This window comes from Spinacia oleracea, chromosome 4 (genome assembly GCF_020520425.1).
Source record: "Spinacia oleracea cultivar Varoflay chromosome 4, BTI_SOV_V1, whole genome shotgun sequence".
NCBI classification, from domain to species: domain Eukaryota; kingdom Viridiplantae; phylum Streptophyta; class Magnoliopsida; order Caryophyllales; family Amaranthaceae; genus Spinacia; species Spinacia oleracea.
In genome coordinates, this window is record NC_079490.1 from 173429954 (window position 1) to 173441252 (window position 11299).

At 36.2% G+C, this 11299-nt stretch overlaps 2 protein-coding genes across 2 annotated transcripts; one reads left to right on the forward strand and one right to left on the reverse strand.

The window, feature by feature from the left end:
• Positions 1-709: 709 nt before the first annotated feature.
• On the reverse strand, positions 710-4683 carry LOC110777703 (uncharacterized). The gene is made up of 5 exons (XM_021982294.2): positions 4179-4683; positions 2497-2889; positions 1776-1868; positions 1157-1224; positions 710-978 (listed from the first exon to the last, which is right to left on the reverse strand). The coding sequence occupies exons 1-5, from the start codon at positions 4431-4433 to the stop codon at positions 816-818; spliced, it is 972 nt and encodes a 323-aa protein (XP_021837986.2). The 5' UTR covers positions 4434-4683; the 3' UTR covers positions 710-815.
• Positions 4684-6943: 2260 nt separating this feature from the next.
• LOC110777704 (uncharacterized) lies at positions 6944-9055 on the forward strand. Its single transcript, XM_056842662.1, has 2 exons — positions 6944-7159; positions 7277-9055. Exons 1-2 carry the CDS (start codon positions 6944-6946, stop codon positions 9053-9055), a joined length of 1995 nt encoding a protein of 664 aa, XP_056698640.1.
• The last annotated feature ends 2244 nt before the right edge of the window (positions 9056-11299 follow it).

Below are 11299 nucleotides of genomic sequence, written 5' to 3' on the forward strand. Positions count from 1 at the left end.
TATTGAGCTCAAAAGAATTTAAACATTTTAACTATTCAATGTAGCGATTGGGGCATCGCCCGGACCACACACTAGTTAATCATTAAACCAAAATCAAATAGTTTTTTTGGGTCCAAATGATGAAATGAGCCACGACGACAGGAGAGGGCCGGGGATGATGAGTTCTCCATGGTCACCACCATGTCTGTATTTTCTCCTCTTCTTTTGGTTAGCTGATATGTTGGTGGGGTTTTTGAGATGTACTAGTTTCATTTTATGAACCGTTAAATATATATTGCGTGTATATAGTACAATTATATGTTGCTTTCTATCCAAGTCTTACAATGTTGACGCTTAGAAAGTTTGTTGATAGATCAACAAAAAAAAAGGTTTGTTGATTGGCATTGGATGATCGTAATTGTCCAAACATTCTCATTCAGACCATGTGACCTGTCATACACAAATCCTCAGTTTTTACTGCTAATTTAAACCAATATCTCATTTGTATACCAAAATCAATGTGTTATGGCTTATGACTAAAGTATCATACTTCAGTCAAACCGAACTTATAAATGATAAATCAACGGATGAATAATTTGTCTTAATTATCTGGGTGATAATAAAGATCGTGAGAACGTCATTGGGAATTGTGGTTACTAATTTGATTGCCTATTGCATCATCTGAAATTAATTCCCTTAGTGATCTCATGACTCCAAGGGAAAACGCATGTAATCTAAACAATATTATATTATATTTATTTATTTATATTGTAATAGAAAATTGGGATAAAAAATAGGATTAGCACAAAAATTGAGTACAAAAGATTATCAATATTTTATTGCCACCAGTCGAAGATAGTAGCATGATCCTTGGGAAGAAGTTTATGAGAATCAAGTAGAAAAGTTTTCAAATGTTTTAAAAACTCCCTTGGTTTCTCTAAATTTACTGCATGCCCTGCTTCCTTGATCACCACTAGCTGCGCATTACTTCCCAAGTGCCTGTATGTTCATGTACACAGATTTATATTGTGAAACAGATTAAAACAGAAAGTGTAAGATCTTTTTGAAATGGAGATAATAAGTCATAAAAGGGTCGATCGACCCATAAATAATGCTTAAGCGATAACTATTCAGAAACGAAGTATATTTCAAATGTGATCGAGGTAGAGAAGCATACCGTTGCAATCGGTTTCCCAATTCCAAAGGGAATATTTGATCTTGTTCTCCCCATATTATCATTGTTGGCTACATTTGCAATTTCAACATGAACGTTAGTAAAACATATTACTCGTAGTATATTGGTAAGGAAAACGACCTTACTGAATCGACACCTCTAATAGGTCAGTCAGTCAACCCAACTATAAATCGCGTATATAAACTGACAAATAAAATGCTACTCCCTCCGTTCCTAAATACGTATCCAGTTCCCATTTATTGCGTTCCCTTTTATGTGTCCACTTTCCGTTTTTGGACATACACCTTTCCCACTTTTCTATACACTTTTCCCACTTTTCCATACACTTTTCCCACTTTTCTATACATCATTATTACATTTTCTTACACATTCTACATTTTTCCCATTTTTCAATCACCACCTCCACTTTTATTTATACTTTATCAATAAATAATTATCTACTTTTTCCTTTCCAAAAAAAAAAACATTCTCAACCATTACCTATTACACACCATTCAATTTTATTAATTACCGTGCACATGTCCAAAGTGGACACGTATTTAGGAACGGAGGGAGTATAAAATCATAGCCAGAAAATAATGAAACTTGATTATATACTTACATGGGGAATCTTTGGTAATTTTGTGAGTTGCCTATCCTTGAGTATTTCTTCAAGCAATTCTCTCTTTTCATTCACATAATTTTTACACATAACCTGCATAAACAATTGGACCGGACATTCATACACCAATAATGCGTCTATATATTCAAGTCTACATACGCACGGGCAGTGTGCATGTACGTGTTAGCACCAAAACACGTGATGAATTTTGTTACTAATTAAATTAGATCCCGTGCAAGTCCGGATATATCTAAAATTATCATTTGATCATTTTCTTTTAATAAAATGTTTGACAGTTACATTTAGGAAAATATTTTTGGCAGGAAAATTTTACATCATGAAGTGACAAGTGTTATTTCTAGTGTCGTGTCACTTCCGGTGTCTATTTTAGTATAATGTAATAGATGTGAGATAACAAAATAAGTGGGCACACGTTGTGGTTAGGGCTGACAATCCCTGACCTGACCTGATAAACCCAACTCGAACCCGACCTAAAGTTACCGAGAGAAACCCGAATCCGACCTGAACCGAACTCGATTGACATGAAATTGACCCGATTTGACCCATTTATGAAATTTTGTATTAATTAAGTTTTACAATATATATTTCCGATAGTTTTTTCCATAACCCGAAATCGACTTGAAACCAAACCCGAACCTGATCCCATTGACCCAAATTACCACCCCCAGCTGTGGTACAAGACTAGAGATCTTATACTCACATTTATGAAATCGGTTAAGAGCCAATTAGGAACTCCCTTAGGAGGTTTAACAAAGGAGAGTTTCATCAACTCCCTCAACTTATTAGCACTTTGAGGCATTAAGATCTTGGCAGCTTCATCCAAGTCTTGAACCTTGAACAACGACCTCTCTTTCAAGTCCTTCTCTTCGAGGCAAACCCCGGTACAACACAACACCGCCTTCTCTACTGCTTCCGGAAACTGGTTCGCCATGCTATACCCTACGAAACCGCCATAGCTTATTCCTACAAAGCTAGCTTTTTGAACTCCATGTATGTGCATTAGCTTCATCAAACATCTTGCTTGGAAAGTTTCCGACCTTTCCTTTTGGGTGGTGTAGGATCTTCCAAAGAATAAGAGGTCTGGTACATATACCTATACAAATATTGTAATCAAGTTCATAATATATAAAATAGAGTTGTTCATGGGCGGGATGACCCGATATGCCCGGTCCATCCGGCCCGGTTAAGTAGGGAATTGGATAATGATTTTGAAAAGAAAATTTGGACTGAGAAAAGCCAGTCCCGCTAATGTTAACGGCGGACATAGGAGTGAGCAAAAAGTCAGGGTACCCTGAATCGGAATCGGAACCTGTGAGAAATATGCGGTTCCGGAATCGGAACCTATTGTGCAAGTTCCGGTTCAGGGTAACAAAATTGGGAACCTGTTGCAACAGGTTCCGGTTTCGGTTCCCAATTTTTCGGAAAGGGTACCCTGTTGGCCTGAACACACTAATTCTAATACCCAAAATGCTTCATATGTCTAAAATATGAAACAATCCAAGCTAGTTTTTGGAAATATAAATATAAAATTACAATTTAAGCCCAAACTATAAAACAATTAAAGCCCAAACCATAAAGTAGATATTTTTCTCAATATATTAGCAATAATTTATTTAAATTTTTAAATGACAGGGTACCCTGAATCGGAACATGTTGGAACAGGTTCCGGTTCCGCTTCTCATTTTCAGGAACCTGTTGTAACAAGTTCCAGTTCCGGTTCCACTTCCCATTTTTGGGAACCTGTTGCAACAGGTTCCGGTTCCTAAAATTTTGACAGGGGACCCTGTTGTGCTCACCCCTAAGCGGACATGGATAATGTAATATTTGTCGCGGACAAGTCCGTCTGTCAAGTTTATTTAAAAAGTAAAATTTATTTATAATTTTTGAGTTAGTATATATAGTAATTTAAAAGCGATAGAAAACATTGAATTTTTTTTACTTTTATTGGGTAAAACTTTCACTTCATTATTAACTTTTCTGTTGAAGACCAATAACTTGCTTTTTTTTCACATTCTTACAAGAATATTTTACGATTATTATTGTCACTTTTATTTTATCAAATGGAACTTGAAAATTTAGAGATAATTTAAGCAAAATAATTTTTTTAACCATAAATACTAAAAAAAATTAGTGAAAAGAATAAAAATGTTTAGGCCCGCTAGCCTGCGGAAAGTCCAACCCGTTTAATAGGCGGGCATGGACAAGAAGTCAAGCCCGCAAGAAAGGACATGGGTTTTCCCATTTTAGGCCCATTAGGGAAAAAATAGCTTAAATCCTTCTTGTTACTCATCCAAGCCCGCAAATAATTACTTATATATATATATATATATATATATAATGATATATGAAATTAAAGAAGTGAGTTATAATGTTGAGAATTACATTGTACTTGGGAATAAAATGGTCAAGAACACCAGAATATTGCCACATAGCATTAGCCCCAAACCCATGAACCAAGATAAGGTTTGGCTTAGATTGCTTGCACACCCTTGGAACCCAACAGTGCATGGTGGTTCCTTCGCCAAGATCGGACAACACCGACTCGAGCCCTGCGTGGGAGAAGGTTAGCCGGTACCACCAGTCCCTTGAAGCTGTAAAGCTTAAGGATCTGATATTAATCACAGGGATAATCATCATTTTAGATGGCTAATCCGAATTCGGGGCGAGTTTTGGGTGGATAGGCTCCAGTCTCCTCCCAATTATTGTTGCGGGGATCGAACACGCGATCTGCCCTACCAAATTTAGCATCAACCACCACTGAACCATCAAACAATTGATATTTAAGATGGGTTTGTAACACTAATGTTAAACAATATATAAGTTAGATTTTTGTAAATTGAATTTTTGGGAGGGAAGAAGTATAAGATTTTATTCTAGAATTGAAATTGGGATGATTTTACGATTAATTAATCGTGAATATCGGGATAAAGGATTGAACTTAAATAAGTAACATATTCCTAATAATAAGGAAATAAGGAAAACAGTAAATAACCAAATTTAGGTATTAATTCACCAGCTGTTAAATGAGATAATTTCTCATTTCTTTGTCCCAAGATCAGAGAACAGAAAAACTGTTGGCTTATACTACCTCCGTTTTATTAAGTCTTTTACAATTTGAAAAATGTGTTCAAAAGTCAAAACTTGGACCATAAATTCTCACTATTATATCTATAAAAAATTTCATTAGATATTATTTTATAAATATCAACTATTTATATGTTTTTGTCATACAGAATTGGATATATTAACAGTCAAACATTGCACATGAGTCCGTGCAAATAGTAATAGTATTAACTTATTGAAACCGAGTTAGTATACTGGAAATGAATCAAACTCCGCCTGAATAAAATTTTATTTATTCAATTAGCATTTACACAGCAGTAAACCATCCCCCCAATCCCCCATTGATTTTGAAATAGGAATAAACTACCTTCATATACCCAAAATGCAATACAAATTAGAAGGTGTATCCGGTTATTTTTTAACACTAGAGAGTACAACCGACTAACCGAGTTTATCTTTAATAAGGAAAGAAAATCAAATACTCCTTCCATATCATTTTAAGTGCCACAAATGGACTTTGACACGGATTTTTAGGGACAAAAAGAAGAAAAGAGAAAAACACTTTTTAAAAGTATATTTTTTTATTGTTAATGGGAAGTAGTTCTTTAAGAGTTTTTGTATTTAATTAATTGGAATAAATATGTATATTTGTGTGGGGCCACTTATAGCATGGATATATTGCATTTAATTTGGGACAATTATAAAAGAGAAATGTGACACTTAAATCGGGACGGAGGAAATAATTTTTTAGATTAAGTAAACCTTGGACCCACTCAGCCTGACTCATAAATCAATGTACTCAGAAAGCAAAAATAATAAAATGTGCAGATCCAAAAATAAATACTCCATCAACGTACGCCCGTTGTTTCCCTAGGTAGAAATCACTACGATAGTGCAATAATTTATTAGAGTATCAACACGTTAGTCATACTATTAAATTCAAGAACAATGAACACACATGCTTTGTTCTGTTCAACTACTTATTTTTGGACAAAATAAGTTGAGTCAAGTTCAGATGATATAAATTCAGATAAAATAAGTTTTTCAGACATTTCCACACACAAATAAGTTCATTTCAGAAAAAGCAAGTTTTTTTCAAATAAAATAAGGTCAAATAAGTTCAAATAATATAAGTTCAGACAAAATAAGTCGAATAGGCGAAACCTAATTGATATACAAAAGTAGGATTTACCCCATCTTAAGTTAATTTATTGATAACATTATCCTCAACATTGACATAAATTGCAAGGCGATGACAATTAGGTTAAGAATATATATACAAATGCACCTTCTGCACTTATACCATGAGACTTACGCCAACATGCAACAAGAAGCATCTATTATATACAGTCTCATTAGATAAGTCTCCTATCTTCCTAAAAAAAATAAGTTCTAAGTTGACATCTATTATATACACAATAGCTGAGCACCTTCATCACGCATCTATTTTATGCAGGCAAACACACTCACACTATTTAATACAGAAAACCTCAATTCAAACAGGAATTCTCATCTACTCAACACGAAATATACTCAAATAACTACACATAATTTTGTTAAGGAAAGATTAAGTCAACTCATTTTGGGCGTTGACTTTTGATGTTAAAACAGTTAGTTGTTAGGTTGTTGTAACTAACTATGTTGATGTGGCATTTGGTTGTTATGAGCTGTTTTAGTTAGCTGATAAAACCAGTTGTATAAATAGAGGATTAGTCCATTGTATTACATAATAAAAAAATCCTCCTATTCTTCTCCTAAAATCTAATTCTCTTCTAGTTCTGATTTCTAAATCTGTTCTTCCCTATTCTTCTTCTTCTTCTTCTTCTTCTTATCTTCTTCTTCTTCTGTTAAACCAATTCTGGAATTCAATCTTCAACTGGAAGTTTAGCAAAGCAGAGAAGGTAATACCCTTCCTGCATCAGTGGTATCAGAGCAAATTTGAACTCGTCATTCATGCTGGTTTGAGAGTTCTTCACGATCCTGGAATTTCAATTGAAATTAGAAGTGAGCTTCAAGAATCAGGTGAAACTGTGTGACTTGATCCACAAGTAAGGAGCAATCTGGCGCCAGCAACTAGGAAAACCATGGATGATCACCTTAAACAATTGGAGGAACGAATGATTGCACAAGCTCAAAGGGTTGATGATCAATCAACTCAGATTCAAGATCAATCCAAGAAAATGGATGGAATTATGGAATTGTTGTTGGAAATGAGGAACCAGATGAATCAAATGAAGGATAGCACTTCTGAGAATGGCCACAGTAGACAAGCAGGTGGTTCTCAAGCTCAGCATTCCAAAGTATTGGGGTATACTCCTAAACTTACATTTCCTAAATTTGATGGCAGTAATACAAGAATCTGGATTAAGTAGTGTAGTAGGTATTTCAGTTTATGCCATATTCCTGATGAACAAAAGGTGGATTTAGCTTCACTTAACATGTTGGATAAGGCAGAAAAATGGGTAACAAGTTACTTAACATCCAGAAGAAATGTAGATTGGGGGAAATTTTGTTTGGATTTAATGGCAAGATTTAGAGACAATAGAGGAAGTAGCACTGTAGAAAAGTTTAATAAACTCAAACAATCTGATTCTATTGACTCATATCTGGATGAGTTTGAAGATTTAAGGTCTGATGTGCTTAATACACACCATAATCTGTCTGAGGAATATCTTTTAGATAGTTTCATTGGGGGGTTAGACCCAATTGTTAAACCTTTTGTGAAAGCTTTTAAGCCAAACTCTATTTCTGAGGCTGTGGAGTTTGCAAGGCTACAGGAGGAACAAACCTTGGCTTGTTCACAAAAGCAGGTTAAACCAACCTATTTTTCCCAAACCAGTAAACCCACAAATTATTCCCAAAACACTAAAGCCATTCAAGCTGTTCCTGTGAGTGTAAACAGACCAGCTCTTCTCCCTACTCCAAATATCAAACCTCAATTACCCTCTAACAAATTTCAACCCAAGTTTGCAAGAAATTTTAGACATATTCCAGCTGATGTTAGGGCTGAGAAAATAGCAAAAGGGCTTTGCTATTATTGTGATCAACATTATGACAGGAACCATAAATGCCAATTCAAGGAACCACAGTTGTTTACAGTGGAGATTTTCAGTAGTGAGGAGAAAGTAGATGCTGTCAGTGATGAGGAAATCAATGATTCTGAGGATGAGGGGTTGGTTGATCCTGTTTTATCTCTCAATGCTCTTTCTGGGAATCAAACATTCCAGACAATGAGAGTTAAGGGATTGGTTGGGTCTAAACTTTTCCATGTTTTGGTTGATTCTGGAAGTACTCATAAATTTCTAGATTTGGACTTAGCTAAAAAAATGGGATGTAAAATAGAAGCAATTCCAATTCAGCATGTGGCTGTGGCAGATGGAAATCACTTGAACTGCCAGCATGTGTGTAAAGAGTTCACATGGGAAATGCAAGGAAGAATTTTCAAAGCAGATGTCATGTTGATTGCTTTGGGGGGCTGTGATATGGTACTAGGAGTCCAGTGGTTAGCTACATTAGGGCCAATATGTTGGGATTTTAAGGAATTGAAAATGGAGTTTAGTCAGTTTGGTGAACAATTTGTATTAAAGGGGGTGCATCCTCAAAAAGTTAAACTGTTAGATGGTACTCCATCAGCTAAACTATTTGATAATGCAGTACAATTGTGCTTGCTGCAAGTGAGAGATATGGCTTTTATGCAGTTAGAGGTGGAACAGACCATCAATCCAACTATATCAGTTGAGTTGTTGGCTTTGCAAGAGTCATACAAAGACATCTTTGCAGATCCAGAACATCTCCCACTCCACATGGGAGTTTTTGATCACACCATTCCTTTAGAAACTGACTCAAGGCCAGTAAATATCAGACCCTATAGGTATCCATTAAAGCAGAGAGATATCATTGAGCAATTGGTACAGGAAATGCTAGAGAGAGGAATCATACAAAATAGTGCAAGTCCTTTTGCTTCTCCAGTTGTGCTTGTGGGAAAGAAAGATGGCACTTGGAGATTATGTGTGGACTATAGGGAGCTTAATAACAGGACTGTGAAGAACAAATTCCCAATCCCTGTTATAGATGAACTAATAGATGAGCTGGCAGGAGCAACAATCTTTAGTAAATTGGATCTGAGAGCTGGTTATCACCAACTCAGGGTCAGTGACAAGGATGTGTATAAGACATCTTTTAAGACACATGCATGACACTTTGAATTTCTGGTAATGCCATTTGGATTAACAAATGCACCTGCATCTTTTCAAGGGTGGATGTATAGTGTGTTTAATCCTTTACTAAGAAAATGTGTTTTAGTTTTCTTTGATGACATTCTGGTGTACAGTAAGTCTAAGGAGGAACACTGGGAGCATTTAACACAAGTTTTTGAACTTATGAGGCAGAATAGTATGTTTGCAAAGGCTAGTAAATGCAACTTTGCCATGGATAGGGTGGAGTATCTTGGTCATTACATCTCAGCAAAGGGGATTGAAACTGACCCTAGTAAAATTTCAGCTGTGGAAAGTTGGCCAATTCCTACCACAGTTAAGGAGTTAAGGAGTTTCTTGGGGTTAGCAGGATATTACAGAAAATTTGTGATGCATTATTCCCTTATTTGTAAACCTTTAACTGATTTACTGAAAAAAGGTGCCTTTGCATGGTCTGATCAAGCTCAATAGGCATTTCAAAAGTTGAAACAAGGTCTGATTTCAGCTCCTGTGTTAGCTTTGCCAGACTTTTCCAAGACTTTTATTGTGGAAACTGATGCATCAAGTAGTGGCATTGGGGCTGTTTTAATGCAAGAGGGGCATCCTTTGGCATTTATTAGCAGATCTTTGGGTCCTAGGTGGCAGAAACTATCAGTTTATGAAAAAGAGTTGTTGGCTATTGTATTTGCAGTTCAGAAGTGGGAGCAGTATTTGATGAGTGCCCACTTTATTATTAGAACAGACCAGAAAAGTTTGAAGTGGTTGTTACAGCAGAAGATCTCTACACCATTTCAACAATTTTGGCTTTCAAAACTAATGGGTTTTGATTATGAGATCCAGTACAAATGTGGAAAGGAAAATGTAGCAGCAGATGCATTGTCTAGGGTACAAGGGGCAGCATTGCTTTGCATGGAAATTTCTGTGGTCAGTTCAGATTTGACAGATTTAATTAAAGCAAGCTATGAAATTGATGATAGCTTGGTCAGCCTTTTAGCCACTTTACAAACAGTTGATTCAGTTGATCAGTTTACATTAAGAGATGGGTTGTTGAGAAGGAAACATAAGATTGTTTTAGGCCCTGATGATGCTTTAAGAACAAAGGTCATCAACTGGTTGCATTCAGAACCTGAGAGTGGATACTCAGGGGGAGATCTTACTTTAAAGAGGGTCAAACACTTGTTTTATTGGAAGGGAATGACCAAGGATGTGAGAGCTTTTGTGAAACATTGCAAGATATGTCAAGCAGCAAAATATGATACTTCTGCAAAACCCGGATTGTTGCAGCCTTTACATATTCCTGAAGCTGTGTGGATGGATATCTCAATGGATTTCATCACAGGGTTACCAAAATCTGGAGGCAAAGATATCATTTTTGTGGTGGTGGATAGATTGAGCAAATATGGTCATTTCATACCCTTGTCTCACCCATTTACTGCCATTCAGGTTGCTCAAGCTTATTTGGACCATGTCTTTAAATTACATGGGTGGCCTAGAAGCATTGCGAGTGACAGGGATGCCATCTTTTTGAGTCAATTTTGGAAAGGACTATTCAGTTTACATGGCACTTCATTTCTATTGTCTTCTGCTTATCATCCTGAGACTGATGGTCAGACTGAAGTAGTAAACAGATGCTTGGAAACTTACCTCAGATGCATGTGTAATGCAAATCCTAAAGAATGGCATGCTTGGTTGCCTTTGGGTGAGTGGTGGTATAACACCCACTTTCACTATGCAACACAAGTAACTCCTTATGAGGTGGTATATGGACAACCACCACCTATACACTTGCCATATCTTCCTGGTGCTTCAGATAATGAAGAGATTGACAGGAGTTTACAGAGGAGAGAAACTATGCTTACTGTTCTAAAGACCCATCTTCACAAAGCTCAAGCAAGAATGAAAAGTCAAGCTGATAAGCATAGGTCTGATAGGATATTCAAAGTGGGTGATTGGGTGTGGCATAAGCTACAACCCTATAGAAAACAGTCAGTTCAGTCAAGGACAAATCAGAAGATATCCATGAAATACTATGGACCATTTCAGGTCACATGGGTTATTGGTAAAGTAGCCTATCAGCTGCAACTTCCACAGGAAGCTAAAATTCACAATGTGTTCCATGTGTCTCAATTAAAGACTTTTCATGGTCACTTGCCTATTTCTTCTCATATTCCAGAATGGTTTCAAGGCAAGAGTGCTACTGCAGTCTACAAACCCATTGCTATCTTGGACAGTAGGGTAATCAAGTTC

Coding starts and splice junctions, on each gene's coding strand:
- LOC110777703 (XM_021982294.2), bottom strand. CDS start 4,433: ATGATGATTATCCCTGTGATTAATATCAGATCCTTAAGCTTTACAGCT. Junction 1,225..1,775: donor AATTACCAAAGATTCCCCAT/GTAAGTATATAA, acceptor TTGCAAATGTAG/CCAACAATGATAATATGGGG. Junction 979..1,156: donor TTGGGAAACCGATTGCAACG/GTATGCTTCTCT, acceptor ATGAACATACAG/GCACTTGGGAAGTAATGCGC.
- LOC110777704 (XM_056842662.1), top strand. CDS start 6,944: ATGGATGATCACCTTAAACAATTGGAGGAACGAATGATTGCACAAGCT. Junction 7,160..7,276: donor CTCAAGCTCAGCATTCCAAA/GTATTGGGGTAT, acceptor GATGAACAAAAG/GTGGATTTAGCTTCACTTAA.